Below are 17,931 nucleotides of genomic sequence, written 5' to 3' on the forward strand. Positions count from 1 at the left end.
GCAGACCCCTCCTCGCCGGGTCTGGCAACCGTCGGCAAACATGGCCGCCAGACGTCGGGCGCGGCGCCTCCTCTTCCAGACCTCGGGGGCCGAGGCTGGCAGCGGAGGATAGCCCGACCCGCGGCCCGCGAGCGCGCGGCGGGGCGGGGGCGGCCGAGGCAAGAGGAGGGCGGGGGCCGCGGGGAGCGGCGGTCGCGGGCCTGGCGCGCGCGCGGGGGCGACGGCAGGGCGGGGCTTTCGGGCTCGCGCGCGGGGCTGAGCGCGAGCGCGGGCGCGGGCGGGGGCGGTGCGGCGGCGGCGGTTGGAAGCGGCGGCCCAGAGCCCTCTCGCGGCCGCGGCGGCAGCAGCGCCAGCCCCAGCAGCCTCCCGGCCGCCGCCGCCGCCGCCGCCGCCTCGCGCTCCCGCCGCCCGGCCCGACATGAGTGAAGCGGGTCGGGTGCCCTCGCCCGCCGCGCCGCCGGAGGTGGCAGCGGCAGCTCCGGACGAGAGGAAAGGGAAGGAGCCTGAGCGCGACAAGCTGCCGCCCATCGTGTCGGCGGGCGCCGGAGCTGCTGCGGTAGGTGCCTGGCGGGGGCAGCGGGGCGCCCCGACGGCGGGCGTCGGGAGGGAAGGCAGGGGGCGCCCGGCGACCCCCGAGGCCGCCCGCGGAGATGCGCCCGTCCATCCTTCCCCGAGCCGCAGTGGAGTGTGTGGACACTTCTCGACAATCGGGAAACGTTGGGGTGGCCGCGTCCGCTGCCTGTTCTCGGTTATTGTCTGGCTTGCGGGGGGGGGGGGGCACTTTCTCTAAGGAAATGACCGGCTTTTTGGAGTCCACGTTATCATCTCTTGGGTCAGGGCAGCGTAGCAGGCAGAGGGGAGTGGGTTTTCCACCGAGGTGCCTGCGTGCTTTGAGGGCGCGGAGATTCCCCCCTTGTCTTCGATTTTCTTTCCCTTCCCCCCTCGGATTGAACAGACTGTGCGGCGAGTTCCACTTAATTGTGACCTTTCCGTTGCTGTCAGGATAGTGGGAGGTAGATGCCTCAGTGATGGTTTTATTTTTCATATGGTACAGACATGTGACGCAAGGTGGGGAGGCTTTTTTAACCTTTTATTTAAACTCAAGTTATCTAAGCTTGACAGGGATGATTTCCCAGCTGGATTTTCTTAAGGATTAATTGGAGAGCGCTCTAAGGCTTCAAACTACATATTGCCAGATGATGTAATGGGACAGCCCCCCTTCCCTGTTTTTACTGGTGGTTATGATTCTGGTTACTTTGGCGCGCGCGCGCACACACACACACAGACACACACACACACAAATTAATATGATTTTTGAGATTTTTATTTCACATAACATTTAAATACTTTTTGAAAGTTTGCTTGGGTACATTTAAAGGCCATGACTTGTCATGCATCTGTGTTTGACAAAATAGTAAAAGTTTAGAGAACATGATGCATTTGCTTTATTCCTACTTGCAACTCATTTCTTAAAACCTCCCTCTTAAATGACTAAGAAGTTACTAAAATAGCTCACTCTTTAAAGTGTTAGGAATAATGTTTTGATTCTGTAGGTTTTTAAAAAATATCTAGGGACTGTGATAACGAAATTATTAGAACAAGTTCTGATCATTAAATCACTGCAGTGAAGTGTGGACAGTAATAAAATGACACACATATTAAAATATAGCTAGAATTGAGTGGTAAGTTGAAGTTGTGTGTGGTTAGAAAACACTTTGGGAGATGCTTTAAAGGAATTTGTAACCCAACTGCTTGCAGACCCAGTTCTTGTGTGGGTAACCTAGGCTTTCAGAGTTTATCCAAGACATTCTTAACTCGCAAGAAGACAGTGTTTTAAAAGTTCTTTAAATCAGTTTAAAACAATTAATGCATATGCTTATAAGAAACAATTATATGAATGAGTTTTTGTCCTCAACTGAGCACCCTCCCCAAAACATATTTATCTCGGTTTAACTGAAAAATTGAAGGTTTGGAATAAAAACTTGGAGAAACTGATATACTGTGGACCCAGGTCTACAGACTGTTTCCTGAAAAACTTGGAGTTCGGAGTTTGGGAATTTAGAGTTTTTCAGATTTTAGAAAGGCAATTTGGTACATATGTCATATATAATATCTGCTGTAAGGTCCTGGCTAATTCTTGACAATCAAGCATGTCAGTAGTTCTGCAGTGAAATGTATGGGTATTCAGACTACGAGAGGTAAAGTCAGACTTAAGTATAAATAGCTTTATATCCTTTCAGATCAGGCTGGATTGTCAGAGTTCAGGTCAGGTACATGTTTTGTCACGGTATGAGGTACAAAAACCTTTCAGTTTTAATAGCTTATAGGATTTCAAAAGTGTGAATAAAGGATTATGAACTTTTACTACTAGTCAAACAAGAATAGAGTTCAATAAGTTTTTTGAAACCTTGAATTAAAGAAAATTGAAGATAATATGTGTTTGGTCCTCCAGAGGGCAGGAGAGCTGGGATGATGTCTGAGATCACCAGCAGGTGGGGAAAGCCTTGGTGTGGAGGGACAGAGAAAAACGGTTTGTGGCCTGTTGGCTGTTTTTCAGCCTCCACTGTGGACTAGATGAAGCTTCTGGAGGTTTGTTTAGGAACCTGATTGCCGAAAAATCAACTTTTTCTTTGGGACACTTTAGTGATTCTTTTTACCATAGGTGAACAGTTCTATGTACACTGAGTTTATGACTCAATTAATGTAACCCTATATTACTGGCTTTTTCTGAAAACCATTCTATTACATTTTTACGGGAGTTGGAAATAATTTAGAGTGACAGCTCCCTAGAATAAATAGAAGGCCAGGTTATGATGCCCTAAGAAAGCTTGAAGAGTTGGGACTATATCCTGGAAGTGTAAAAAAATATGCAGGTGTGGGATTGAGGGTGCTGGAAAAAGCAGCCCTGAAGTGATTGATCCTAAGACCACCGAAGTGTGAAGGAAGCCCCTTCTAGCCAGAAAGTCCCTAACACAGTGGTGTCAAACCTGACTAACCAGAGTTTCCCTGGTAGCATGTTAAAATCCTGATTCCCAGATCTCACCTCAGAGCGCCAGTTTTCAAACTTTGAGAAGCAGAGTAAAATCACCTGGGAAATTTTAGAGCCATCATTGTCCAGTTTCAATTGCAAGCCAGTTAAATCCATTTCTGTGGATCACTCTCAGACGTCTTTTAAATTCTCAGATGTAGCTAAGATTGAAAATTCATGCTTTAATACTAAATTAAGAGCTCCATGAAATCTGTGTTTTAACTACATTTCTTCAAGTCTTCTTAATCTATGGAGCAACATTTGAAATGGACTGGTGAAAGGTATGGATTGAGTCAGGCACAGCAAAAATCAAGGGCGGTGGGGGAACTGAGAGAAATGTTGGTTAAAGTGGTTCTAGTTGGAGACACTCAAGAGGCTCAAGATAGAGACCTCAGAAAACCATCAGCGTGCATGGTTGGCCTTGCTGTTGTGGAGAGGTGATGCAAGTCCACAGAGTTGAGGAGACTAATGGAAGCAGGACATAGATGCAAAGGGGTGGTGGTGTGAACATTGAATTTACTGAGTTGGACAAATTTGAGTGGAGGAGAATATTGTAAATTAGTTATTGATATAATACAGAAGTTAGAAAAAAATGGTGAATAGGGAAGAAGAAAATGGCCAAAGTAAGAGCAGAAATAATAGTGGCAGAGCACATGGGTAGCTCAGTCGGTTAAGTGACTCTTGGTTTCGGCTCAGGTCATGATTTCAGGATTGTGAGATCAAGCCCTGCATGGGGCTTTATGTTCAGTGTGGAGTCTACTTGAGATTCTCTGTCTCCCTCTCTTCCCCCCAGCTCCTGCGAGCACTCATGCGTCTGTCAAATAAAATAAATAAATGAAATCTTAAAAAAAATAATAGTGGCAAGTGAGGCTGAGTTTGACTGTCTACTTCAACATTTAAATTCAGTGAGCAGGAAAAGGGAGGAAGTTCTCCACAGGATAGGATGGCAAGGAATGAAATGTATGAAATGGGTTCTAGCAAAGAATGAAATGTCTTCAAGCAAGAGCTAGATTTAATTAAGTCAGAGAGGTGAAGGGAAATGGAGGAAACCAGTTTAGGATTTCAAAGGGAAGTTTGGCCACAGTGAAGGCTAGAAGACTTGTCAAGTAGGTGGAAGGTGAGGGGAAGGTTTTTGAGGGAAATTTCAAAGTTTATAGAGAGGATTTGATAGGAAGTGAGTATCAAGAATAAGTTCATATACATTGTGTCAGGTATGTATAAATGGGCTTGGTGAAGCCACTAGCTAAAATGTAACTGCCAGTTATGGAACATCTATTATGTTTAGCTTTGGACTAGATGCTACAGAAAACACAAAAACATGGTTTTAAAAAAAATGCCTGCCTCAGAGGAGGCAAGGCTTACACATGGAAACATAACAAAGCAAAGCAATGTGTATAAGTCACAATGAACCATAGAAACAATTTGCGCTATAGGAGACCAGAGAAAGGAAATCAATGTGTTCAGAACTGTGAAGAAAGGCCTTAAAGTAAAGGTAATTATTTAAGCCTGCTGGCCATTGAAGGATGATAGGATTTGGATGGGCGAAAGAAAGTGGGTAAGTAATCCAGTGGGGAAAACAACATGAGCAAGGCTTAAGGAAAAGCATTAGGGAGTAATACAGTGAGCCCAATGGAAGCGTGCTGGGAACTTGTGGGAGGTAAGAAAGATTGCTTGAGGGCTGGAGCCAGATCACTAGGCACAGAAGTATGGACTTTCTCCCCCACGGTGGTTAGTGGGAAGCCACTGGAGTTGCTTAAATAGAGGAACCGATGAAGTTTTAGAATATAAGTGAGGTTCAGTGGGGTGGAGTCCGGAGCCAACAACCAAGAAAGAATTCTTGAGACGTCTTTGGTACAAATGGTGGTTTATTAAAGCATGGGACAAGACCCGTGGGCAGAAAGAGCTCCTGCTGGCCTGGAGCTGTGAGGAATGGTCCATTATATACTTGTAAGTTAGAAGGGGGTCAGGGATGGCTTAAGTCTGTAAGGAATTTTGGCGGCAAGGTTTCCAGGACCCTGAGGGTCTAGCTGTTGTTGGGAAAAGGTTATTACCGTCTAATAAAACCTTAATCATGAGACCCTTCACATATATATTGGTGGGCCCTATGTTTGGGGATGATTGCCAGCATGTATCTTGGAGGGTTTAGAGATAAAGGAAGTTTCCAAAGGAATTTCTGTATGTTAATGTAGACTTACAGGATCCTGGTTGGGTTGGGCGGTGGGGTTGCTGTCTGGCTGAGATTGCCTTTTGCCCTTAGCACAGTATTAAGGTGGAAGTAGTTGAGTCCTTAGAGGAACGTCACTCTGCCTGTTTCAAGGACTTGTCAGTGGGCTCTGGATAGTAAGGAAATTTAATAACTTTTCTTCTGCCTCTGTTTTCCACATCAGAATGACATAATGAAATCCATGGTAGTGATTAGTGGTAGTTAGCCTGGAGGGGGAGAAGGAAGAGTACAAAGAAGGAGGTTTGAAATTGGTACCCAAGGTAAACAGGTGTATCCGCTCAGGCGGTGGCCATGTGATAGCAGGAAGGGATGGAAGAACCCACATGATGTGGAACCTTATTAGGCAATAGAATGGAAAAGAGGGAAGATTGATTTTAAAAAAGGATTCTGCAGTTTCCAGAGAAGTTATCTCAGAGAAAAATGTTTACATCGAAAGGCAATCCAGCCAGTAACATTCCAAATAGACATGTGTGTGTGACCTCACATAAACCCTGCCCATCTAGGTGTTTGGAACAATCTCATACATGGAGACGCTTATGCCCTTTGTCCATTTTGTCCTAAACAAGAAGTGATACAGAAAAGAGTGAAGGCTATGGTGCCAGAGGTGTTTTAAGCAACTTAATAAACCACAGATATTATAAAAAATATATATGTATATGTTTAATATATATAAGTAATATAAATAATAGCTAGTATTTGAGTACCTACTCTATGCTAAGCATCTTCCCTGTATGTCTTATTTAGTCAGATTGCAACCAAAACCAATCACAACCACCACTATGATGGTGAGGAAGGTAGTCTCATTTCATAGAACAGGAATCTGAAAGTCAGAGAGGTTAGCTGTTCCTTGCCAAAGAGTAAAATAGCAAGAAGCAGAGCTTCGTTTAAAATTGAGACATTTCTGGCTCGGAAACCCATGCATTTTCCATATACTGTATTTATGGTCTGGACAGTGAGGTTCAAAGAACCTGCACCTGTAGCAATATTTGTTCTTTTTGAAAAGAGATGTGGTCTAGTGACAATTGACAAGTTCAAAATTTTGTTAACCAGAGATAGAATTGTTATGGAGGAGAAAATGTGTTCTAGGATAGCTGTTAGTGTCAGTTTTAATGATGGCATGAATGAATGAATTTTCTATATAAAATAAAGCAATTTCATTAAAGAAAAACAATCTGAAAGTCTTGAGACTTTAAAAAGCAGGGTGATAGCTATATAAATACATATCCAGGGTGTCTCTAATTTTGAGTGGGTTGTAAAGTCTGTTTGTCAACAGGCAAACAATTTTTTTTTAACTGCCCAGCCATTATGTCATTGCCTGCTTATTCTCTCATTCATAACTAATTCAGAATGTTAAGACACAAGTGCTTTGACTAAATGTAACAATTGGAGAAAAGTGGTCATTGTAAGTTGTGAGCAGGACACCTCCAAAAGTGCCCTGTATGATACTGAACCCTCCTCATAGGGTAAGTGAGAAGACTAAATTAATACACATAGAGCATTTAGGAAAGAGCCTTGACAAAGTGAGCACTCAATAAATGTTGGATGATGATATTTTTATTATGTTGTTGTTATTGTTATTTACAAACCAACATCTGTAGCTGAGGAGCTGTTTTTTTTTGTTTTGTTTTGTTTTTAATATTTTATGTATTTATTTGACAGAGATCACAAGTAGGCAGAGAGGCAGGCAGAGAGAGAAAGGAGGAAGTAGGCTCCCTGCTGAGTTGTTATTGTTATTTACAAACCAACATCTGTAGCTGAGGAGCTGTTTTTTTTTGTTTTGTTTTGTTTTGTTTTTAATATTTTATGTATTTATTTGACAGACAGAGATCACAAGTAGGCAGAGAGGCAGGCAGAGAGAGAAAGGAGGAAGTAGGCTCCCTGCTGAGCGGAGAGCCCAATGCGGGGCTTGATCCCAGGACCCTGAGATCATGACCTGAGCTGAAGGCAGAGGCTTTAACCCACTGAGCCACCCAGGCGCCCCTGAGGAGCTGTTTTTAAGCCAGCCCACTCTTTCTCAGTCTGTTCTATGGCTTTGGTACTTTCCTTCATAACCTTTTATATCAAGCCTCCCATCCTGTACCACCCCATCTTCCTTCTCCTTTCCTTCGGTGTGCGTGCACACTGGCGCATTCACGTGTGTGCACACACACATGCACACACTGAATTAAAGGACATTATGCATTCTCTGAACTTTTTAGGGCTGGTGTATGCCAAGGTTCATATGAAAAAAAAATTTTTTTAAGATTATTTATTTATTTTTTTGACAGAGAGAGATCACAAATTGGCAGAGAGGCAGGCTGAGAGAGGGGGAAGCAGGCTCCCCGCTGAGCAGAGAGCCCGATGCGGGGCTCCACCCCAGGACCCTGGGATCATGACCCAAACCAAAGGCAGAGGCTTTAACCCACTGAGCCACCCAGGTGCCCTGAAATTTTTTTTTTAAAAGGAAAAGAAATAGAAGTAAAGGGGGTACAGCCAGTGTTGCCAGAGTGGCGGTTATTTAGGCATAGTGTTTGGAAATTAACTTGCTTATTTTTAGTGTGAGTTGAGGAAGAGAGAGAAAGATTAACAGAAGACAAGTGAGGAAGTGGGTGGAGCTGAGAAAGCTCTGGGAAGCTTTGGTTTCCCTACTTTTTTCTCCTGTTTTTGTTTTGTTTTGTTTTGTTTTTCTGGTATGAGTTTACTCTGTGGGTGAAGGATTCCTTCTTGCATTGCAAAAATATTAGACTGCTAAACCTTACATGACGGATTAGTTGTTCCTTAGTTGATATTTGTAACTTAGTGACATTTTGGTAAGCAGACAAAAAACATGTTTTGGGGAATGACTGTAGTAGACAAATACGCCTTTGAAAAATAGAAATTATTGAAATTTTACTAATTCAACTGAATTGAAAAGTCTGTCTGAAGTCTGAGCCTAGTCATTAAAGAAAGCTCTATTCCAAATTAACTTGTTTTTTATCCACATACTTTTATTAAAGAAGAGCAAATTGGTTGAGGAATTGTGATTCCATTAATCATACAATTTAAATGTGGTATTTTGCGGTATAACAGTAATTTATTGATGCCATTTTTTTTTCTTTTTCTATGTTGTAAAATAAGTGAATAAAATCTCCTATGCCACCTTGCCTTCCTGTTGAGTGAACACTGAATTTTTTGTTTCAGGACTAACATTTTTTTTTATATTAAGTAGGGTTAGTTTTCAGTAATTTATAAGATTAATTGCATTGTGACTTTTTTGGTGTTAGAATTTTGTTTCAGAATCCGAATCCTTATTTCCTATTCTCCTTTGAAAGAGGTGATTTATATCACTTAAAGAAAGCAATTCCACTTGGACTGGTGCTACTTTGTTTGGGAGGGAAGTTCACACCTTGCAAGTAGCTAACTTTTCACATCTTCCTAGACGTCTGTCCAGCAGAGTTAGCACTTCTGATTTTGTAACCCAGCATCCTAATAGGAGCCGTGAAAAAACATACAAAAAAGTATCTTTACCCAGTAACAGGGCCTAAAAATAGTCTCCTTTGTAGACTAAACACAGTTGAGGCCTCTCAGCTGATATGGCCCTCCCTGGTAATTTAGGTCAGTTTCTATAAAAAGTTGGTATAGGAGACTATCTTAGATGTTTTTTATTTTAACTTAAAACATATAAATGTACATTTGTTCACCTCTCTTTTGACACAGTAGCCTTTGCTCGATACCACAGGAAGCCACTCAATCTTTGTAGTTTTTCTATGCATTATAGGTAGTTTCTTGACTCATTGATACTGAATGATATACATTGTGCATTCTATTAGGAGCACTTAACCTGTTGCTGAAATATTTATCTTTGGATTTGAAAAATACATTTCAGTGAGGTATGGCCCAAAGTATAGATTGCTGTGAGATATAGATATATATCAATCTGTATCTATATAGATCTATATGTATATCAGAAATTACCAAATCAAGACACTCAGTCTTTATTCATTCAGGTATCTTTTATTCTTTGTCTATAGAGTATTTTATACCATATTTAAATTCACTACCTTTCCAGCAAATCCCTTCTTCCAAAAATGATGTAGGGATACTCTCAATCAGAGTAATAATTCTGTTCTTTTTCCTAAGATTGTATGCTGTATTGGATCTAGTTTAGGAAAATATGTTTTCATCTGTCTAGATCAGCTCTGCCAGGAGAAATATAATGTAAATAATATGTAATTTAAAATTTTCTAATAGTTAAATCAAAAAGAATAAAAATAAAGAGGTAAAGTTACTTTGAATAATGTATTTTATTTAGCCCAATGTATCCAGAAATTTACCATTTCAATATTTAATCAGTATAGACACTGGCTGAACTACTCTACCTCTTTTTCATAGTACGTCTTTGAAAATTGTGTATTTTACACTTACTAGGTATCTGTTTGGATTAGCACATTTCAAGTGCTCCATGGCCCCTTTAGCAAATGGCCATATTAGTGCAGATCTGGATGATATCTTCTTGTCCTCCCAACATTTCTTAAATCCATTCTTAGTTTTAATCATTGTTTATCCCTATTGTAGCAGTCCTCAAAGTGTTATCTTCCACATCCTTATAAAGGTCCATGAGGTTGAAACTACTTTTAGGGTACTAAGATGTTATTTGTCTTGTCTTATTTCCACTCATTCTCCCGAGTATAGAGTGTAGTTTTCGAAAGCATACATGGCTTGCTATTCCAACAAGTTGAATGCAGAAGCAGAAGAATCCAGCTGTCTTCTGTGAAACCAGATGTTAAAATAGATTTGCAAAATGTAATGCCCTTCTTCTCACTAAGATTTTTGTTGTTGTTGTTTGAGAAAATACATTTTCCATTATGGGTTTATTGTTATCTTAAAAGAAATTGATACATGCAATAATTTTTAAGAGTGTAAAGGGATCCTGAGTCCAGAAAGTTTGAGAACCACTACTATATGTTGAATTTTGTTTGTTTGCTTTATATTTGGCATTATTGATGACAAGTATTCTACACTTGTGTATTTTCCAACTAACCAAGTATTATCGAACATCTTAGAATGCCAAATCGTTATTTATTGTATGAAGCATTTTCTAAAATACATTACATACCTCTCAAATAGAAGATACTGAACACAATTTAGCATGTCCTGTTGACTGGATCCCTGTGACAGCTTTGCATCCAGAACTGACCTCACCACAGAGCTCTATGCAGAGTCCATTTCTAGTGTTTGTCTCTTCAGTAAGTAAAACTTCTGCCAGATGGTCTAAATAGCTAGACTGTAATATTAATTTTCACTTGATATATTTTAAAATGCAAGCATTTCCCAGCTTGTTCACAAAACTAATTAAATATATTTAAAATATGTTATGAATAATGAATTTTATAGATATAGGAATTTAATTTAAAATATTTTTATTCAAAGACCCTAAGGTAGTGAGATATTATGGCTTTAAAAGGTGTTTCATGATGGAACAGAGCCAGCATATTATTCTTTTATCAGTGATTGGTTTAGGATGTGAACAAAAATGCTTTATCTTCTATAGCAGCTTTTGGGGAATAGAGGATTAGCAAGGTAAATTTTATCAGAATTTTGAATATGATAGAACTTGGTATTAAGTACAAAAGATATCATGGATATCCTTCTTATTAGCACCTGATGAAAAATATGATAAAGAAATCAGAAATTTAACTCAGGTATAGTTTGTTCCTCAGGAATTTATATAAAAATTTAAAATAAGGTCAACAATATCGTATGTTACAAATAGCAGAGCAGATAACCTAGGTATTTATTCACATTTTTTGAAATTATTTGTGATTATAAATAGTCAAAGAGACCATTGAGGTCCATGGTAGGTATTTGTGAAATATGATTTTTGATTAGTTATGTAATTACTACATTAAATTTTTTTGCTATTTACTAAATCTGTGGTAGCCTCTGCCTAGAGTTAAGTCTACTATTTATTATGCCAGGTTTAAATATTTTGAGTTTTTTTCCTCAATGAATTCTTGGTGTTTTTTTCTCTGTGTTCCCTATTTGTGCTGATCTTCAATCTGTAACAGCTGGTTGGGTATCCTGCTACTCTCTATTCTTCAACACATCCAGCCCACTGCTTATGGGCTGGCCACATTCCAGGGCTTCATCCTTAGTGTTCTCCTTCTGTAGGACTCCTAGATTGCATTTCCAAAACTCCTCAGGAAACCAGATGTAATAATTGTGGTAGATCCAATTCTTAGAACACTCATAAAGAAATGTTCTCTAACCTTTAATTTAGTCTGATGTTTGATGTCAATACCCAATGGCTTCTTGAGTTGATTCTCTAATTTTTAGTTTACCATGGCACAACATGCTGCCCTGTTTTTTCTTGTGAAAGTATTAGGTTATGTGGAAGATTTCTATTGTACAAGCTAGTGTAGGGCAATGACTATTTTGTGAGTTTCCTTTTATTGATCTGTGATGTACTGTCAGCCTCTGAAATTGCCGATGATTTGTATCAAGTCATTTCAAGTATTAATTATCAAGAACATAGCCATCTTAAAACAAGAGACTTAGTAGACCAAGGATTTTTTTCCATGTCATTTAAATTTTTTTTTTATTACAAGCAACAGAAAGCTGGGCCATGTGTGCTTCCCTTAGGAAAAAGGGGGATTTATTGGAATGATACATATACATAGATCAGAACCAAAAAGCAAACTGGAACAGAGATTGGCGGCTCTCTGTGCCCCTGCTATTCTCTCACTCTTGGCTGGCACTCCTTTCCATATTCCTTCATCTAAAATCTGGAAAGACCTCCTTCTGATTACATACTGGGAAGCATCAATGCCCTTTATGCCAGACCACCCTAATGGGTAGCCACTCAGGCTACAGATGGCTGCCCTTTTGTTGAGTTCCTATCTCTGCTCCCACCCATGGCCATTCCTGCACAAAAAATAGGAACAGTGCACTGGGGACTACAGAAGCAAACACTGGATATGGCAGCCATGAAACAGGCTCAGTGTATCTTCCCTCAAACCTTTACAGCTTTCCAGCCACTGGCCTTTCTCCCCTTCTGTAAAGCTTCTGGACAGAGCAATCCTTGCTCATTGCCTCCATTTCCTAACTTCCCACTCATTCACTAGTCCAGTTCATAGAGTTTCTGCCACCACCATTCCCCTGAATCTGTTGTCTGCAGTGTCCCAAAGATTTTAGTTGTTCATTCTAGTAGGCATACTTTTGATCTAACCATTCTCCATTGTTTCACATCATAGACCACATTTTTTTCTTAAAACTTGATCCTCCCTTCATTTTTAACACATCACCTTTTCTTGCATTTCATATCTCCTTGGCTATTGATCCTTTATCTTCTTTGTTAGCTCATATCATGCAGGCCTCGGAGATACTGCAGATTTAGTTTAGACCCCTGCAATAAAGCAAAGATTACAAAAAAGCAAGTCAAATCAATTTTTTTATATCCCACTGCACATAAAATTTTATGCTGACACTGGACTGTACCTTATTAAGTGTATAAAAGCATAATATCTAAAAAACAATGTACATGCCTTAATTTAAAAACACTTCATTGCTAAGAAATGCTAACCACCATCGGAGCATTTAGTGAGTCATAATTTTTTTTGCTGGTGGAGGATCTGGCCTTGATGTTGATAACTACTGACTGGTGAGCGAGGTTGGTGGCTGATGAAGGTTGGGGTGGCTATGGCAGTTTCTTCAAATAAGACAATGTAGTGTGCTTCATCAGTTGACTCTCCCTTTCACAAATGATTTCTCTGCAGCATGTGATGTTGTTTGATAGCATTTAACCCACAGTGGAACTTCTTTCCAAATTGAAGTCAATCATCTAAAACCCTGCCTCTGTTTTCTCAACTATGTTTATGTACTAATCTACATCCTCTCTTGACATTTCAGTAGTCTTCACCAGGACTAGATTCCAACTCAATAAACCACTTTCTTTGTTCATCCATAAGAAGTGATGCCTCATCTGTTCAAGTTTTATCATGTGATTGCAGTTCAGACACATCTTAGGCTCCACTTCTAATTCTAGTTCTCTTGCTATTTCTACCACATTAGCAGTTATTTCCTCCATAGTCTTGACCCCTTAAAGTCATCCATGAGGGTTGTAATCCACTTCTTCCAAACTCCTGTGAATATTGCTGTTTTGACCTCTTCCCATGAGTCACAGAAGTTCTGAATGGCATGTAGAATGGTGAATCCTTTCCAGAAGTTTTCATTTGACTTTGCCCAGATCCATGAGAGGAATTCCTATCTAGGGCAGCTATGACCTCATGAAACGTATTTTTAAAATATGACTGAGAATTCAAAATGACTTGATCCGTGAGCTGCGGGCCTGAAGATAGCGCTCAATTCATTCTCCATCAGAGTTCCCGAATGACCAGGTGCATTGTCAATGAGCAGTAATATTTTGAAAGATATCTTTTTTCTGAGCAGTAGCTCTCCACATTGGGCTTAAAATACTCAGTAAACATGTTGTAAACAGATGTGCTGTCACCTAGGCTTTATTATTCCATTTATAGAGCACAGGCAGAGTAGATCTAGCATAATTTTTAAGGGCCCTAGAATTTTCAGAATGGTCAACAAGCATCGGCCTCAACTTAGAATCACCAGCTACATTAGCCCCTAGAAAGGGAATCAGCCTATCTTTTGAAACCAGACATTTACTTCTCCTTTCTATGAAAGTTTTAGATGACTCTTCCTCCAGTAGAAGGCTATTTCATCTGAAATAACACTGAAAAACCTGTTGCTTAGTGCAGCCACCTTCTTGAATTAACTTACCGAAATCTTCTGGATAACTTGCTACAGCTTCTACATTAACATTCGCTGCTTCCTTGCACTTTCAGGTTATGGAGAGGGCTTCTTTCTTTAAACCTCATGATGCAACCTCTACTGGCTTTCTACATTTCTGTAGCTTCCTCACTTCTCCCAGCCTTTATAGAATTGCAGAGAGTTAGGGTCTCACTCTGGATTAGGTTTTGGCTTAAGGAAATGTGGCTGGTTTGATCCTCTATCCAGATCTCTAAAACTTTCTCTATATCAGCAGTAAGGCTGTTTTGTTTTCTTATCATTTGTGTGTTCACTGGAATAGCACTTTTAATTTCCTTCAAGAACTTTTCCTTTGTATTCACAACTTGGCTCTTTGGTGCAAGAGACCTAGTTTTCAACTTATTTCATACATCAGTGTATCTTCTTCCCTAAGCCAAATCACTTCTAACTTTTGCTATAAAGTGAGAGGTGTAACTCTTGCTTTCACTTGAATACTTAGAACCCATTATAGGGTTATTAGTTGGCCTAATTTCAATATTGTTGTGTCTCAGGGAATAGAGATGCCCATGGAGAAGGAGTACATGAGAGAATAGTCGGTCCATGAAGCAGTCAGAACACACCCATTTATCAAATAAGTTTGCCATTATTTATGAGTGTGGTTCGTGGTGTCCCAAAAACAATTATATTGTAACTTCAAAGATCATTGATTATAGATCATCATATATTGATTATAGATCAATAGGTGATTATAGATCACCAATAATGATGAAAAAGTTTGAAATATTGCATGAATTATCAAAATGTGATACAGAGACACATAGTAAGCAAATGCTTTGGAAAAGTAGTGTTGATAGACTTCTTGATCCAAGTTTTCCAAAACCTTCAATTTGTAAAAATGCAGTATCTGCAAAATGCGATAAAGAGTGACAAAAGGAGGTATGCCTCTCTTTCCCACAGATCTGTCCTTCTATTAGTTTTGCACAACAGTTACTACATAACAGTGACATAATGATAACCCTGTCAGTTAGGGAAAAATCCATTATTTTGGCATGAGAAACATGCTTTTGCTTAGTGAGTGTTGATTCCTTTTCTCGTCACTCACAAATCATATTCTTATAAAACCCAGTCTAGAATTTTCAAGTTTTTACATATTCTTAAATCATATACCCTGTTTATGGTGAGATGTCAAAGTTTGCCTGTTCTCCTGAACTTGGAAAGAAAGCATTTTACGTTGTTTATTTTGTAGTCTATGGGAGGATTCTGTGATTCCCATTACACTTCACATTTAAAGCGGAAGTAGCTGTTACATTTTGCCATTGTTTTGGCCCAGCCTTCCACGACTCTTCGTTCCCTATTCCTGTTGTTGTCTTGGTTCAGACTTTGTTTCCCCTGATATAAAGGTCCTCCAAGGCCTGGTTTCACTTCTAGTTTTCCTCCCTCTAGCCTCTTCTCTACACTGTTGACAGAGTAACCTTGTGAACATACAGATGTGATCATGTCGCTCCCTGCTTAGAAGTCCTCAGTGATTGTTCCCTTCTCCTTCCACCCAGCACATCAGCTCTGTTCCATAGCTTGAGGGCTACGTGATATGGCTCCTGCCTATCTTTCAGTCTCATCTAAACTGGGCCATTCTCCATTTCTGATTTTGGTTCAACCACACTGCTCCCTAAATCCTATGTTGCTCAGTCTGAGGTAACAGCTAGCTGTCTTTGACAGTTACCAGTGAAAAAACAAAACCCGCCCTTGGTATGTTAAATTATTGAAGATATTTAAAGCTAAGTCAACATAGCTTCATTCCTGGGAGGCCATTCATTGATCTCATTTTATAAATTTGTTATTTTTATTAATTATTGTATATAAATATATATATGAAATATATATATATAAACAAAATATATAGTGATCAAATTTGACATTTGTTCCCACTAGTATTTAAGATGTTCTGTAGCACAAAACATACAAGTAGCAAACTTGGCCTGGGTATTTAATAAAATTCTTATTTAAGTATCCTAATATTTATAGTAAGGAATGATTTACTTTTACAAATAGTTTATTTTATTTTCCTAAATCAACATACTAGTTCTGTGAATTTGAGTGTATTGCTACAATTTACCAAGATTTTGCAACTATTAGAGAGTTGAGTTGATAGCTGCAAAATGGACTTAGTTGATTGAATCAGTTACTCATTATTTTTTTATTATTCAGAAATTCCACAAGTGAGCTAAACAATGTTCTTTGGGACCTTCTTTTATTGAGAAGGGGTAGAGGAAGAAGTAGGAAAATAAACTATTGAGTCTTTCCTAGATTGCTAGGACACCATTTCCTTAGAATACACTTAGTTTTTCTCCTTATGTTGATTTCCTCTACTTACATGAGTTGTTCCTAAAGCTATCAAATTTCATTCAGCATATATCTGTAAAAGACGAGAAGGTTAATAGTCACAAAGGGTTGTTGTGGAAACAAGCTGATATGTGTAAAATACCTACTGTCACAGGATAAATTCTTAATAAGTGATGGCTACTATATTGAGAGACTTTGATATATGGTGGTTTAAGGATACAGACTTCAGGATCATTCAGAGTTTGAATTCCTACTTACCATCTCTGTGAACTTGGGCTTGGTACTTCAGTTTCCTTATTCATAAAGTGGGGTGTAAATACATATCTCATAGGAATGGTATGTGAAGGTACTTAATATAGCACCAAGCCTGTAGCAAGTATGCAGTAAGTGACTTGTTTTACTCTGCTGTTGTCATAGGAATAGTCATTTGTTGAGCCACTTACCACGTTGTAGGTTTTGTACAAGACCCTAGATGATACGGTTTATGATTCTGAAACTGGATTCATATCCTACACATATAAGATGATTTTAGTTAGGCAATATATATAATAGGCTGGATCACATAGACTAATCCTAGCAGAAATATTAATCAGTCTTCACTGAGCCTAAATCTAGTCAGTACACAAACAAAATTTCTACCCGTGGCCCTATGAGAATGAATCGGTTGGCCCCATTTATCTCTAGGAGAGCAGGAAATGTGGGAGAGTCAGTTCTTGGTAATCGTGAATGTTTTTGCTACATGGTGTATGAGATGATTCTGAAAAGGCAAATGGAAATTAATACAGTGGATTAGGGAGGAGGAGAGGAAAAGGAAACTATTGTGAAAGCAAAGAAATTACCTTTAGAGTAAGGGAGTGAATATTAAGGAAGAAGTTGTATTCTGTTAAGCATCAGTAAGCTGGAAAGAGAGCTGAGAATAAACCCTGAGGTAGCTCTATAACTGAATATTGGCCTGATAATATTTTATTTATAATTATAAAATACAGATGAATTACATATTATGGACCTTATGGTTATTATTTTGTGGAAAGTGTGTTAATGGATAGATTCTGTGCTATAGGAAGATTGTACTGTCAGATGCACCTGTGGATTCCTAAGGGCTTAGTGTTATCTTTTTCTCCCCCCATCACCTATTTAACCCAAACTCATCACCTCACCCATCTCCCTTCTGCTAACCATCAGTTTGTTCTCTATAGTTAAGAGCTTGGTTTGCCTCTCTCTCCTTTTTCCCTTTGCTCATTTGTTTTGCTTCTAAAATTCCACATATGAGTGAAATCAAATGATGTTTGTCTTTCTCTGACTTATTTCACTTAGGATAATACACTTGAGCTCTATCCACATGGTTGAAAATGGCAAGATTTCACACTTTTTGTGGCTGAGTAATATTCCAGTGTGTACTTATGCCATATCTTCTTTATCCATTCACCAGTCAGTGGGCATTTGAGCTCTTTCCATAATTTGGCTGTAGTAGATAATGCTGCTGTAAACATAAGGGTGTATGTATCCCTTTGAATTAGTATTTTTGTCTTCTTTGTATAAATACCTAGTAGTGTGATTGATGGGTGGAGTAGCTCTATTCTGAACTTTTTGAGGAGCCTCC

At 39.4% G+C, this 17,931-nt stretch overlaps 1 protein-coding gene across 5 annotated transcripts in view; it reads left to right on the forward strand.

Annotated features, from left to right (window-relative positions):
• Nucleotides 1-409: 409 nt before the first annotated feature.
• The window catches only part of HECTD2 (HECT domain E3 ubiquitin protein ligase 2), a 72,081-nt gene continuing 54,559 nt past the window's right edge, over nucleotides 410-17,931 (forward strand). For all 5 annotated transcript variants that reach the window (XR_006821315.1, XR_006821316.1, XM_046027886.1 and 2 more), the window contains exon 1: nucleotides 410-556. Coding sequence is in view for 3 of the 5 variants with exons in the window: in XM_046027886.1 (XP_045883842.1) it covers nucleotides 419-556 (138 nt within the window). In the remaining 2 variants the exon portion in view is untranslated. The remainder of the gene's footprint in view (nucleotides 557-17,931) is intronic.

This window comes from Meles meles, chromosome 13, assembly GCF_922984935.1.
Source record: "Meles meles chromosome 13, mMelMel3.1 paternal haplotype, whole genome shotgun sequence".
Classification (NCBI taxonomy): Eukaryota; Metazoa; Chordata; class Mammalia; order Carnivora; family Mustelidae; genus Meles; species Meles meles.